At 45.0% G+C, this 15,021-nt stretch overlaps 2 protein-coding genes across 2 annotated transcripts in view; one reads left to right on the forward strand and one right to left on the reverse strand.

Annotated features, from left to right (window-relative positions):
• Positions 1–8,935, forward strand: part of CCDC158 (coiled-coil domain containing 158) — a 74,407-nt gene extending 65,472 nt beyond the window's left edge. Inside the window, exons 21-24 of the mRNA XM_075997801.1 lie at positions 648–715; positions 4,412–4,570; positions 6,731–6,838; positions 8,828–8,935. Coding sequence (XP_075853916.1) covers positions 648–715; positions 4,412–4,570; positions 6,731–6,838; positions 8,828–8,904 — 412 coding nt within the window. The 3' untranslated portion in view covers positions 8,905–8,935. The remainder of the gene's footprint in view (positions 1–647; positions 716–4,411; positions 4,571–6,730; positions 6,839–8,827) is intronic.
• A 1,857-nt stretch (positions 8,936–10,792) lies between these two features.
• Positions 10,793–14,784, reverse strand: STBD1 (starch binding domain 1). Its single transcript, XM_012744259.2, has 2 exons — positions 14,532–14,784; positions 10,793–12,695 (listed from the first exon to the last, which is right to left on the reverse strand). The coding sequence occupies exons 1-2, from the start codon at positions 14,731–14,733 to the stop codon at positions 11,845–11,847; spliced, it is 1,053 nt and encodes a 350-aa protein (XP_012599713.1). The 5' UTR covers positions 14,734–14,784; the 3' UTR covers positions 10,793–11,844.
• Positions 14,785–15,021: the final 237 nt, after the last annotated feature.

Below are 15,021 nucleotides of genomic sequence, written 5' to 3' on the forward strand. Positions count from 1 at the left end.
TCGTATGATATCAGGTGTCACGTAGCCTCTGGGGAGCTCCACTGCACACTGTGAAAGACTGGCTTAACAACCAGATAGCATCTTATTATTATAATGAAAATAGTTTTGACTTGATAAGCCCCCTGAAAGGGAACCACCTTGAGAACTTGCTGGCATAATATTCTCCTACTGGTACCCAACTCAGAGCACTGTGTGGTTTACTTGAACTCATTGATTTCATTAAGACTTATAGTTTTATAAACTGATGCTAGTAATGCTAAGAGGATTTTGTTGTTATTTTTTCTTTGGTTTCTTCATTTCTCAGTGAGTCATTAAGATTACATCTCTTAGAATCCATGAGAAAAGTGTTTTAGGTTTTATAACGATTATTGCACAAAAATGAATTTTCTAACCAAGATTATTTATTATTATATTTTCATTCTGCAAAATGTTCATAGGTACTGAAAGCAAAAAGATAATACAACTTTGAATCTCCGTCCTAAAATATTCTATTGTAGGATATCTGCAGTTCAGGGTTATCATTGCCATCTTGACTTTATATTAAGATTTTAAGCTGTCAGATTTGCCTGTGTTGGTTTGCTTCTGCCCGTGAATCTTAGGCTGTGTTTGTGGGATGGATGCTTGCATTACCATTCTTTTGCTTCCAGAGACCCAGTCACGCTACACGCAGGAGACCTGGAAGATCCATCTAGTTGCTTCACATTCTCACCTACAGGTGAGTTTTCAACAAAAGCACAGAAATGAGGCCTGCTTAAAACCCTGCAGTGGCACCCCTTTCGTGAAAGTTGAAGTTAAAGTCATTATGGCAGCCTAAAGTCCCCATTAACACTCTGGCCTCATTTCCTGCTTTTCTCTTTTTCACCCTTTCTGCTTCATCCATCCTTGAACTATTCCTTGAAAATGCCAGACAGCCTCGTGTCAGGGCGTTTATGCCCACGGTTCCTTCCAAGTTGCTAACCCCCCGCCTGCTCTAAAGCCTTTGCTCAAATGTCCCTTTCCCAGTGAGCCTAACTCCTACCACCTTATTTGAAAATCAACCTTCCCACACTCCCAGTCCCCTTACTTATCATCTTCCCACATATTATATAACTTACTAATTTACGTTGTTCACTGTGTGTCACCCCCTGTGATACAGAAATTGCACAAGGGCAGATGTGTTTAACTGTTGGGTTCCCTGATGGATTCCAGATACCTAGAACTTTCCTGGCACACAGCAGGTGTTCAAAAAGTATTTATTGAATGGATGAAAGAAAAGGAGAGGAATCAAGACATATGGTTCTTCATGTAATTTCTAAGGAATTATAGACAAGATACTCTCTATAAAAACAAGCTCTTGAAGGAAGAGATTGAAAGACAACTGAATCTGTTCAAAAACAAACTGGCATAACCCAGACTAGCACTAGAAGGGAAAAATAAAAATATTACAGGGAAAAGCCTTTTAGAATGAAAAATAAAATAGGTATGACTGAAATGATCGCCATAGAGAAAATTACACAGAAAAAAATCTTTTTTTTTTTTTTTGAGACAGAGTCTCGCTTTGTTGCCCAGGCTAGAGTGAGTGCCGTGGTGTCAGCCTAGCTCACAGCAACCTCAATCTCCTGGGCTCAAGCAATCCTACTGCCTCAGCCTCCCAAGTAGCCGGGACTACAGGCATGCACCACCATGCCTGGCTGATTTTTTTCTATATATATTAGTTGGCCAATTAATTTCTTTCTATTTATAGTAGAGATGGGGTCTCGCTCTTGCTCAGGCTGGTTTCGAACTCCTGACCTTGAGCAATCTGCCCACCTCAGCCTCCCAGAGTGCTAGGATTACAGGCGTGAGCCACTGCGCCCAGCCCCAAAAGAATTTTTAAAAATAGGAAGAAAAAATAATTATAGAAAATATGTTAGATTTGGAAGACAAAGGCAAACTAACAGACACATAATGGAAGAGAACAAAATCAAAGAGAGAGAATGAAACTGAAAATGATGATTATTCAACAAAAATGTAGTTATAAATCTGGACAATAAATAATATAAATAAGAAGAATCAAGGCAACATGAAAAGAGCTGGGAGAAAGATGTTTCCGAATTTTTTCTTCTTTTATAGAAGAGTATCAGTATACAGTCATGTGCTGCTTAATACACCTTCGGACAATGACGGACCACAAATAAGACAGTGGTCCCATAAGATTGTAATGGAGCTGAAAGCTTTCTGTTGCCTAGCGATGGCGTAGCTGTCACAATGTCATACTGCAGCACAGTGCCTTTTCTATGTTTAGACACACAGATACCGTCGTGTTACAGTTGCCTACGGTATCAGTACAGTACCGTGCCGTACACGTTTGCAGCCTAGGTGTGTGGTAGGCTATCCCATTTAGATTTGTGTAAGTACACACTGCATGATGTTCATACAATAACAAAATTGCCTGACACTTCATTTCTCAGAACATAGCCCATTACTAAGTGATGTATGATTGTATACCTATAATCAAAATTATCCAGCCTGAGCAACATAGCAAGACCTCATCTCTGAAAAAATGAAAAAAAGGCCAGGCCTAGTGGCACACGCCTGTAGTCCCAGCCACTTGGGAGGCTGCGGCAAGATAATCCCCTGAGCCCAGGGGTTTGAGGCTACAGTGACCTATGACCCTATCACTTTACTCCAGCCTGGGTGACAGAGCGAGACTCCATCTCTAAAATAAATAAATAAAAAGTTCACAATGTTCTTCAATAAATGCAAATTCTTAATTTTTTAATCTTTGGTTTAGGAGAAATCTTTTAGGAACTAATACTTTGAAGAAAAGAGTATTTATATGAAGTTAATTCTTTCAGGTTTACTTCATTTACATGTTTTTTACTATTATTTTAATGATTACCCAGGATAATACAACATATATCCTTACCTTATTAGATTAATATAAATGAATGCTTTTACCTTTTCTCATACATTGTAAGTGCGCTAGAACATGTTAACTCCATTCACTGTCCTTACAACTTTTACAGTTGTTATTACATGTTTTAATTATCAATGGAAATTATACATATAATTACCACAATGGATTATATATATTAACAGTTTTTAGATATACCCACATATTTATACTTAACTTTCTGGTGTCATTAATAACTGGTATCATTTCACTTATGCCTTTAGTGTTTCTTTATTTTTATTTTTAGTTTTTTTCTTTTTTATTTGCAATAGGTTGTATTTAGTGTTTCTTTAATGTAAGTCTGCTGGTGACAAATTCTCTCAGTTTTTGTTTTTCTGAAATGTTTATTTCATGCTCATTTTTGAAGAATGTTTTTTCTGAGTATAGAATTCTAAGTTGACATTTTTTTCCTTCACTTTGAAGATATCCTTGTTTTCTGGCTTCCATTGTTTCTACTAAGAAAGCAACTGTAAGTTTAGTTGTTGCTCATTTAAATGTAATCTGCCCCTTTTCCCCCTTCTGGAAGCTTCAAGATTGTTATAATCTTTTTTTGTTTTTTTGTTTTTTTTTCAAGACAGAGTCTCACTTTGTTGCCCAGGCTAGAGTGAGTGTCGTGGTGTCAGCCTAGCTCACAGCAACCTCAAACTCCTGGGCTCAAGCGATCCTATTGCCTCAGCCTCCCGAGTAGCTGGAACTACAGGCACGCACCACCATGCCTGGCTGATTTTTTCTATATATATTAGTTGGCCAATTAATTTCTTTCTATTTATAGTAGAGACGGGGTCTCGCTCTTGCTCAGGCTGGTTTCAAACTCCTGACCTTGACTCGAGCAATCCGCCCTCCTCGGCCTCCCAGATGCTAGGATTATAGGCGTGAGCCACTGCACCTGGCCTATTTTAGCAGTTCTTATTGATATGTACAGGTATGACTTTTTTTTTAATATAAGAAGAACCTATTTGGAGTAATGCTGCTTGAATCTGTGGACGTCTGTGCCTGATGTCCCCATTATCTGCACCCCCATGGATCTGTTTCTATTATCTGTATTTTTTTCTCTCGGTTTTCTACCATATCATCTTGTCTCCTCACATACCTGGTTATTTTTATTGTATGACACATTATATCTGAAAAGTTGTACAGTTGATTTGAGGCTTAGAATGGAGTTACCTTCCTCTAGAGAGTATTGTTGCTTGCTTTTGTTGACAACTAAGGACACCAGCAACCCAGATCAATTTAATGACATCAGGAATTAAGAGGGTTTGAAGCTAGACCTCAGATCCACAAGGGCAGGTCTTTTCCTTTCACCCTTAGTCCTAAGGCATGGCGCCCTTCAGTGGATAGCCCTTTTTAGTTCTAGCCAAAATCTTGGCTATTTACCAGAATATCACCTTTCCCTCCTATCATTGGGAACATTTTCTTATAGAAGTTTGACTTTTTTGAGAGGTGTGGTACATTATTTTTAATTAATTCTGTACTTTTACTTTTGTTGCAAAATTTTAGCAAATCCATCTGTGAAAAACTCACCTTGCCGTTCATTCAGTTCTTCTCCTAAGAAGTCTCCAGTGCATTCACTCCTCACCAGCTCGGCCGAAGAGTCGGTAGGCTCCCCGCCGCAGTACAGGTGCACCAAACCTGTTCATTCCTCTGAGTCCGTCAAAGGTAAGAATGATCTGATATCATCAGTGGGATTGATTAATTTCTTACTGTGCTGAATTTCAGCAAGTTCTTTTTACTCAGAATTAATATGATTTCGCATGCTGTTCTTGCATGCAAGCTCTAGTTGATGCTGTGTAACTTAATTGGGTCTTATTTAAATAGAGCAGCTATGTGTATACACATGTAAATCTTAGTAAATATATATAAATATTATATGTAAATATTATGTCTATTTTTCTCTGACATGAATGATAGATTTTCTCCTCTATTTTATTATAAGGATTTTTTTTTTTTTTTTGAGACAGAGTCTCACTTTGTTGCCCAGGCTAGAGTGAGTGCCGTGGAGTCAGCCTAGCTCACAGCAACCTTGAACTTCTGGGCTCAAGCAATTCTCCTGCCTCAGCCTCCTGAGTAGCTGGGACTACAGGCATGCACCACCATGCCCGGCTAATTTTTTCTGTATATATTAGTTGGCCAATTAATTTCTTTCTATTTATAGTAGAGATGGGGTCTCACTCTTGCTCAGGCTGGTTTTGAACTTGTGACCTCAAGCAATCCACCCGCCTCGACCTCCCAGAGTGCTAGGATTACAGGCGTGAGCCACTGTGCCCAGCCTATTATAAGGTTTTGAATCTTTTAAATATGAGTGACTTTTCTTTCATATTGACATTCTTTAAAATCGTGGCTCTCCTTCATTCTCTGTAAGTGCAAGTGTCTACAGATTTGTCAAAATTTTCTCATTTTTAAAATTTTAAGTTCACTTGTTATTTAAGACAGATGGGGAAAATGGTTTGATTTAGAATAAGAGAAGGCCTGGTAAATAAGTGGGTGTTAAATATGTATTTGTTGAATTGAGCTTGAAACGTTTCTCCTCAAGTACGGTAATGACCACACCTGGCCGCGGCGCCCACGACACCATTCCCTTTCACGGGATACAATCAGCCAACGTGCAAGTCAGTTCTCAGTCCTTTCAGGGGTGGGGAACCCGGGGCCCTGGGGCCACATGTGGCTTTCTGGATTCTTGACTGCAGCCTTTTGATGGAATCCAAATTTTACAGAACAAATCCTTTTAATAAAGGCAACTATGCCTTACATATTTCTAGATCCTGAAAAAATGCCTGATCACATAGGTTAGTAAATTTTGTTTTTTACTATCTTTCTTGCACTTGTATCCTCTTTCATCTCATATGTTTCTAAGCTATTCATTTAGTATTTTTAAAAATTTAAAGTGGTGTTTATCTGTGAGAGCTGTGATTATTGCAGGAGTAAAACGGTGCCACTTGTCACTTCTTTATTGTGTTGCATAATGGCATGGCGTTTTCGTTGTTTTCCCATTGTTGTCGGAGTCTCATCCAACATTACATATTTTGTGTTATTTATATTGAAAATCTGTCTAAGAAACTTTATTATCCCCTTGAACTAAAATAATGTCTAGATAATTGCCTTTAATGCTGATTTCTGTAAGTGAAAAGGGTGTTTTTGATAGGAAAATGAACAATCAAAAATATTCCCAAGATTATATAGCTAGTCAGGGGCTAGATCAAATTTTAAATCTTCAGATTAACAATCAGGCATTTTTAGAGGTTGACAAAACTTAGCCTACTTCTCAGAGAACAGCCTGCGTGCCTCCAGGCCCTGTGCACATGCCACGGCCACGTCTGTCGTAGGCTCGCTGCGGCCCTCCCCTCGTGAAAGGCCGTCCTCATTCCAGTGCAGCGACCCGCCCGGGCACTGGCCTCACACACACTCAAAACGGTGCCAGCATCTGTGTCGGCCTGTGCTCCTCCAAACCCTGAGTGAGTGGAACTGCTCAGGTTTGGTGTCAAATGCTGTCATTTATAATTCAGAATGTATTATTAAACTCGAAGTAGTCTTCTCACTCATACTGTGTAGTTAAACAATAGTAAGTCTGATTGGTTTGAAACAAAATCATATAAGCTGGTATTTCAAAGTTTAGAAAAAACATTTTTTTCCTCTGTTTAAAATAGCGTTATAAAGTTTGAGTGTTACAGCTGTTTTAGAATTTGTCTGCTGTAAAACCCCCCACATGAAAAAAAGTTTCCTTTATTTTAAAGGAAAAGTTGTATAGCCTATAATTGGAAGATTTCTAAAAAGAAATATTGAATAGACTTTTAATGTCACATCTAAGCAATTTTCTAATAGATTCACAGTCTCCGCCAATAGAAACAACAGGAAAAACATGCAGGAAGCTTCAGAACAGACTGGAAAGCTTGCAAACTCTGGTAGAAGATTTACAGATGAAGAACCAAGGTACAGTGTACATTTTTGAAGAAGTCTTTCTCACTCACAAGAATGCCCACCTTCCCTGCAGGTTAAGCCTCCTGTTGCTAGACCCACTGAAAGGATATCAAATGAGCACTTCAGAAACCCTAGTCCAAATATGAGGTCTTGGCCAGGACTAGCCCTGGGTTGATGAGTTAGCCGCGTGCCTGGGGGCGGCTGCTCTGGCCCTGCTCTTCCGGTATCTAGCGGGGATGATATCCTGCTGACAGCCCCCAGGAGGACACGTTTTGAGTGGTTGTTCCCATGGGACTTTCTCACACACTGTCTTTCTTGTCCGTAGTAGGTCTGCAAACAAGACAGGATTGCAGTCAGTAGCCAGAAAGCAAAAGAATGGTATTTAGCCTTAGACAGGAATAATTAGCATAGCATTGTAAGAGACTGTGTCACCCAGTGAGTCACAAAATGAAAAGATATGCCCCTTCTGAAAACGCTGAATCTAAAGTGCTGTGCATGTGGGGGCTGCCGTGTGCTGTGCTTTCATGACTGACTCCGTGAATCCAGGAGCCTTTGGCAGAGAGAAATTAATTTTGAAGTACATCTATTATTCTAATTCCATCTTTTATTCCTAGAGAATATAAATTGCTGGATGAAGGAAAATAAATATTTTCCCTTGGACAAATATTTATAAACTAAATTTAACCTTAATAATAATTATTATTATTATTAGCATCTATTGAGCACTTCCCAACTATGTGCCAGGCCCTATACTCAGAACTTCACTTACCTTTTTTTCATGTGATCCTCACAACACTGACCAGTGGGTGGTATTAGTACATCATTGGAAAATGAGGAAACTCATTTCCAAGAGCACAGTCAATAAATTCTAAGTCACGCAATGCGGAGTAGAGCTGGGATCTGATACCTGCAGTTTCTGCCTCCAAAATCCACATATTTTTTAATACACTAAGGTTAGTAAATTGTTGTTAGATAAAGTTCCAAATCCCTTTGATAACCCTAGATCCCTGTGTATAGAAAACATCAGTAAAAAATTTGATTGCAAGTTTATTGTGAGTCTTTTTTAAAGAAAGATGCATTATCTTATTGGCCCTATTTTTGTTCACACTTTAACATATTTCTGAGTTTCTTTGATTTATGCCACCATGTAACATACATGGAAGATGTGTTGTTATTTGTCTAATAAATTTAAAAATACCTTTTTATTGGGTGCAATGTCTGTATGGGATATCGCCTAGAAGTTTGTGAACAGATGTGTGTAGAGAGGATTTGGGGAGCATTATCCAAACTTAAAATGCACATACCTTTGACCAAGAAATTCTACTTCTGGCTATTTATTTTACAAGACATGATTGTACAAATACACAAAGGTCTGTATACAAAAGTATTTACTATAGCATTGTTTAATAAGAAAGCATTGAGAAATAAGAAAGTAACCTTTTTTATTTATTTACTAACATTTTTGGTACATTCATATAATGAAGTACTGTGCAGTCATAACAAAACATGAGCTGAACTGAAAAGATGTTGACACTTTGTTAAATGAAAAAAAGCAAGCTACAGAACAACTTATACCACATATTCTATTTGTGTGAAGAAGAAAATGTGTGTGTGTGCAGAATACTCTCCAAACCGCTCATATTCATAATAATGACCTCTGTGGGGAGGGGTTCCAGCAGATGGAGGGAACAGAGATGAAGATGGACCTTAATCGCTTTTGTACCCTACTGAGGTGTTTGAATTATTTACGATTAGTATGTATTACTTTTATAATAATTATGCTCATTTAAAACAACTGAACAAGTAAAGATTTACCCTTAGATCAGTTCCATGACACCAACTTTTTCAAAAATATGCTACATCACGATTTTTAAGAACTTCTCAAGCACAGAATGTATCTTATTTTCTACTAACAAACTGATCTTTTAAGAAGCACATAACAGAATAGTGATAGTCTGAGTGATCTTTGCTATTCTAACTTTGTTTTATCAACATTTTCAGCAATGTCTTCAATGATCAGAAATCAAGAAAAAAGGATACAGAAAGTGAAAGACCAGGAAAAAATGTTACTAAAATGATTCATTGCTTGCCTATTCTTTAGAGAGATGATACCCAGTTAATTGTGGTGTTACTTATAATTAGTACCCTGTGTACTTTTTTCTTTTTATGTGAAAATTTAATAAAAGATACCCTGTCCTGTAAACTCTATTTTGAAATAAACTATTCTTGAGTGCTCTCACAGTAAAACTTCAAATGTCTACTAGCTAGATTGGAACTGTTCATAAATTATAATACCTAATATTTATAAAGTATTCATATATTATAAGGTATTATAATAACTTCATAAGGCAATTAACTACAAGATATAATTTGTGCAAATTCCAGTGTATTGGAATAATTGTGTGTTTTTTATTATTGTTACTGGTCCCAAGACAATAGAATCTTTTTTTTTTCCCAGCTTAAAAAAATGCTAGTGGGAAAAACTGCTTTGCCACAGAGTGCAAGATGTGATGTGATGCCAGGGGCAGGAGTGCGGCGTACACCTTCTGTGGCCCTGAACCCGCTGTTTATTCTGTCAACACGGTGCGAGTAGCCAGAGAACCAAACGCTGGGCCCCAGCCCAAGGTTGAGAAAGCTCCTCCCGCACGCGTGGCGTAGCCGCGGGGCAGGAGGAAGCAGGCGGCGGGCTCTCTGCCGGGAGAGCGGCCCTCCTGCAGGGAGGACGGACGGCTGTCCGAGGGGGTAGGTGGGTGCGCGGCGCCTGCCCTGCGGCCGCGGGAGCCACCTGCGCGGCGGGAGCCTCACCTGCGCGGCGGGAGCCACCTGCGCGGCGGGAGCCTCACCTGCGCGGCGGGAGCCTCACCTGCGCGGCGGGAGCCACCTGCGCGGCGGGAGCCTCACCTGCGCGGCGGGAGCCTCACCTGCGCGGCGGGAGCCACCTGCGCGGCGGGAGCCTCACCTGCGCGGCGGGAGCCTCACCTGCGCGGCGGGAGCCACCTGCGCGGCGGGAGCCTCACCTGCGCGGCGGGAGCCTCACCTGCGCGGAGGGAGCCTCACCTGCGCGGAGGGAGCCTCACCTGCGCGGCGGGAGCCTCACCTGCGCGGAGGGAGCCTCACCTGCGCGGCGGGAGCCTCACCTGCGCGGCGGGAGCCACCTGCGCGGCGGGAGCCTCACCTGCGCGGCGGGAGCCTCACCTGCGCGGAGGGAGCCTCACCTGCGCGGAGGGAGCCTCACCTGCGCGGCGGGAGCCTCACCTGCGCGGAGGGAGCCTCACCTGCGCGGCGGGAGCCACCTGCGCAGCGAGCCGGGCAGGGCGGCGCGTCACGCAGCGAGCGCTCCTGTCCCTGCTTTCACTCTACGCACGGCCAATTTTAAATAGTGATTTCTTAAGTTAATATTTTATCTTAAGTCAATTGGCTTTGCTAAAAGATTAATTTTTATTTCATCAGGTAGTGATAAAATGACTAGTTATAGAATTCTACAGAGACTTTTACTTAAATTGCTTTACCTTGGGCATTCTGTGCAGTCCTGGTAAGCAGTATATATAAATTCAACACAGAAGTGCTATGAGCCCCAAACTGTCAAACACAGTTATTTTAAGCACTTTCTAATGCCATTTTCAGTTGGGTTTGTGCTTTTCAGCAAAGATTATCCGTTGCCAGGATTAAACATTGTTTCATCAAAGGTTTGTTACACTTACTGTAAGTTATTTTAACATAAGAATTCATTTTCAAGTACAGGCATGCTGACTTTCCCTCCAACAAAGGTAAAATGTACAGTTTTACAGGAAATATTCTAAACTTTCTCTTCAAAAGGAGGAGAAAAACAGACTCTTCATAAGTCTTCTTCTATGGGTTTTGATGTTTGCTTTTCTCTATGTGTCTATCATTAGTGGAGGAAAATATTAGTTTTTACTTTATACCTAGACTATTATGATACTAATATTTAGACAAATAATTCAGACATTTAATAAAGACATTAAAACAGGTTTTATTAATATTAGTTCAGTTATAATAACTTAAAGTTTAAATGTTTATTTGTTCTCAGAGCAAAGACACACTTCTATATCACTGTCCTGTGTGAGTCTGTTACCCAGGATAGCCACTGGTGTGGGAGGAGAGGGAAGAGGTGGCAGAGGCGACTGCTACACAGCGGCCCAGACTTGCTGGGAGCGGTGAGCACAAGTGGGAGAGGGGTGGCCCCGCAGAGGCTCCCATGGGTAAAGGGTGAGTGTCCCCTCCCTGCAGTCCACTGCACCTGTGCCTCCCAGTCCTCGGCGAGATGTCGTTCAGGCCACCTCGCCCAGTCCACACTCCAGCCCCGTTCACGCCCCCTTCCTCTTGGGCTGCTCCCAGGACTGACTTCCGTGACGACGGGCTCTGATCAGGCCCCTTGGCTCTACACCAGCCGCAGAATATTCGAAGACAGACTTGCTACCTTCAAAATCCTTATCTGGCAGGTAAAAGCAAACAAAAACCCACTAGAAAGTCTTAGAGCATTACCTCAGATCCTTACTCATCACGTCTAGTGATGGCATTTTCTGATCAGTTCCATATGGTGTCAGCGATTCTGAAACATTCAGTGTATAACACACGTTGTAAAGAGCGTTTCTCACGCTGCACGGATAGGAGGCCAGCTATTTTGAATGAGGCTTATTTTGCTACCTTGGTCTAAGGATCACCTAAAGGCTCAAGCTTGGACCGTGCGCAGCTGGTTAGTTTCTGAGCTCCGTGACCATAATCTGAAGCCTCGTCACCCCCCAAGAGGATCAAGCCCTAAAGTGGTGATGGATCCGCATAAACCACCAATCAATGCACAGGGGGAGAGGGCCATGCTCACTGGGACCATTATCTGCATATATATATTTCTGCACAGTAGACAAAGCCACTGGCTTTGAAACAACGCTGATTGCTAAATTTGGAGTCACACTGCCTTTATTTTAAATGATGCCGTGTGCTCCACAACCTTTGCCTCTTCCACAGTCTGCTGCAGCCTCTCCAGCACTTTGCAGACGGAATCAGTGAACCCCCCACCACTTGTGAACCACTCTATCCTCATGGCCGGTCTCCAGGGACCTATTGCTGCATTCTTCCCAGCGGGCGACCTGCCCGTTCTCTACCAGCACAAATTTCCACTCCACCACTGTGTCTGCTGGCAGGGAAACAGAGTGAGCCCAGAAGCCCCCGTCAGTGTGATGGAGTGGGGTGTACGTGTTCCATCTCCCGAGCCCCTCGTGGTCCCCAGTGACGGCAATGAACTGCCCGTCAGTGCTTGTGACGTAATGGACCTGGAACCTGACGCTGACCTGCTGCGTCTCTGATGATCTCGCTGCCGCCCTTTCCGTTTCCCCACACGCTTCCCGACCTCCTGCTTCCACGACACCACCTCTCCCGTAGTCCGCTCCCTGGTTTGGGCCGAACACTGAAGCCTCGAGACTGCCACCCACACCAACATCCCCCCACGATGAGTGCCTAGACACCAGTTCCCAGTCCCCGTGGTTAGCCAGGTCCTGGCTGTCCAGCGGGGCAAGGCTCACGTCTCTATCTCTGTCCTTGCGCAGGTTGCTAGAAGGCAACTTGTCTGCAAAACATTGAGTTGCATCAGCAGATGTCTCCCGTCCTTTGCGGAATCCCCATTCTTCTGCGGGAGATTGAAGGCTTTCGTTTCTTGAGGACTCAGAGTAACTCCTAGAGTTACCATTCTCGGAAGTAGCTGGACATTTCGTATCTGGAAACTGTCCAGAAGGAACATGCTCTCCTGACTTGCCAGAGACTTCTCCAGGATTCTTCAGTTCCCGTGCTTCTTCCTGTGGGTGCCCAAGATCTTTGGTCTCAGAAATCAAACGTCCGTTGCTTTCTTGAAGATGCTCTAAGAAACGAAATGGAAAATGTAATAGTGTTAGGCAGTTCATGTAAGAAAAAGTGAGTTATACTGAGAAGATGTATTAATAGTATTGAAGGTTTTACTACTAATCCATCTGCAGTTCACAAATTCGCTGTTAAAATCAAGTGCTACTTAATTACCTGGGTATGTTCCCGACACCGTGCACTAAGAATATACATTTGTATGTGCTAATAAAAGGCACACACAGCCAGGGGCATCCATGTTGTGGAGGCAAAAGTATGACCTGTCATGGTCCCTGGTCTCCCACAGTCCAGGCCATATTGGCATGCAACCAAGTCAAGTTACTTGGTACCTATCATCAAAAAATGTCATCCAGGCTGGGCGCGGTGGCTCACGCCTGTAATCCCACTACTCTGGGAAGCCCAGGCGGGAGGATTGCTTGAGGCCAGGAGTTTTGAGACCAGCCTAGGCAAGTGAGACCCCATCTCTACAAAAAATTAGATGAGCATGGGTGGTGCATATCTGTGGTCCCAGCTTCTCAGGAGGCCGAGGCAGGAGGATTTCTTGAGCCCAGGAGGTCGAGGGTGTGGTCAGCTATGATGACACCACGGCTCTCTAGCCCAGGCAACAGAGCAAGTCCTGTTCTCAAAAAAAAAAAAAAAAAAAAAAAAGTACAGCCCATGGGGCAGAGGGCAGCATGGCCGCCCTACCAACCAGAAGGGTGCCACACTCCCAGGAAAGCGAGCAGGGCAGCCAGGGCTCGGCGATCTGTGGGCAGATGGGCAGGAGCCGTGGCTGTGGAGGAACACAGAAGACAGTAGGGTGTCACTCGGCAAGAGCTGGGGGCAGAGGACTGGTTTCTCCCTGCTAATCCCACATGCATCAGGAACCTCTTCAACAAAGCATAGGGCTTTTTGCAACCCCTCTCACTGAACACAGTTTTTGTTTTTGTTTTAATGTTCTTAAAAACACATAATCCAAGTCCCCTAAAGACTCAGTTTCCTTCTTGGCCACATCATTGATCGTCCAAATAGCTCACATCAGCAGATTGAAGTTTTATTGGGGGGGGGGGGGTGGAGGAGGACAGTCTTTTCTCATTTTGTCTCTTTAATGGTGGGGTTGCAGTAAAATATGAAAAAATATTACTCTGTGTTCCCAATTTGCCTTCAGGAAAAAAAAAAAAAGATAAATGAACTCTGCATTCATCCCAAACCCATTCCAGAAAGAGCCACGGGGCATTTTCATGGGGCTACACGTGAACTCCACCCTACTAAAAATAAAGTTCACAGTGTCACTTTCCCAGGAGGCTGCAGTCCAGGCCGGCGCTCGCCAAGGGAGGCCAGGCGAGGCAGGGTCTTCTGCCAGCGTTTGCTCTCTGCCTGGCGAAGTCTCTGAAATGCAGACACCGAGCCCTAGAGTAAACTGTGCTCATCTGAGTGGGTCCGCTGCTAAGTACCCCGGTTAAGTACCCCTCCCCAGGGAGCAGACCTCCCCGCGCGGTGGCTGAGACGCGCGCTGCGGCCGGAGTCCGGCCCGAACTTTGCCCCGCACACAGCGTGTGGACAGCAGGCGGCTGTCCCCAAACCCGGCTCTTCCGTGGGCTGTGGGACGGGAGGGCGCGAGGCTACGGGGCTGGGACGGAGGCCAGGTGCCCGCTCGGTCACACGCGGAAGAGCGCCGAGGGCTCCCCCAAACCCAAGTCCCCCTTTCCGAGGGCGGGAGGGGCCGCTCGGGGGCGCGTGCCCACGGGCGAAGCAGGGCCGGCCGGCGGGGCAAGCTCCACGCGGGTTGTCCGTCCCCTTCCTCGATGAGCCTCCAAGTCCGGGCGCACCTGTCCCCGAGCCAGGGCGGCAGAGGTACCTGCTTTGGTGGCCGGCTCCTGCCCGGAGGGGCCCGGGCCCAGCGCGCCGCCGCCGTCCCGGTCGCCTCCCGGCGCCGCAGCCTCCCCCGGAGGGGCGTCCTGCCCCTGCCCCGCGTCGCCGGGCGCGCCCCGCAGCAGCCACACGACCAGCGCCCCTGCCAGACCCCCGCCGACCAGCAGCGCGGACCAGACGGCGCCCATGGCTGCGGCGGGCGACCGCGCGGCCGCCCGTCCTTCCCCGCCCCGCCCCGCCCGTCCTTCCCCGCCCCGCCCGTCCTTCCCCGCCTGTCCTTCCCCGCCCCGCCCGTCCTTCCCCGCCCCGCCCGTCCTTCCCCGCCCCGCCCGTCCTTCCCCGCCCCGCCGCCCGCGCCGAGCCCGACTTCCCAGCCCCGCGCCGCCCGTCCTTCCCCGCCCCGCCCCGCCCGTCCTTCCCCGCCCCGCCCCGCCCCGCCCGTCCTTCCCCGCCCCGCCCCGCCCGTCCTTCCCCGC

Source organism: Microcebus murinus, chromosome 26 (assembly GCF_040939455.1).
Source record: "Microcebus murinus isolate Inina chromosome 26, M.murinus_Inina_mat1.0, whole genome shotgun sequence".
NCBI lineage: Eukaryota > Metazoa > Chordata > Mammalia > Primates > Cheirogaleidae > Microcebus > Microcebus murinus.

Coding starts and splice junctions, on each gene's coding strand:
- STBD1 (XM_012744259.2), bottom strand. CDS start 14,733: ATGGGCGCCGTCTGGTCCGCGCTGCTGGTCGGCGGGGGTCTGGCAGGG. Junction 12,696..14,531: donor GGAGCCGGCCACCAAAGCAG/GTACCTCTGCCG, acceptor TTCGTTTCTTAG/AGCATCTTCAAGAAAGCAAC.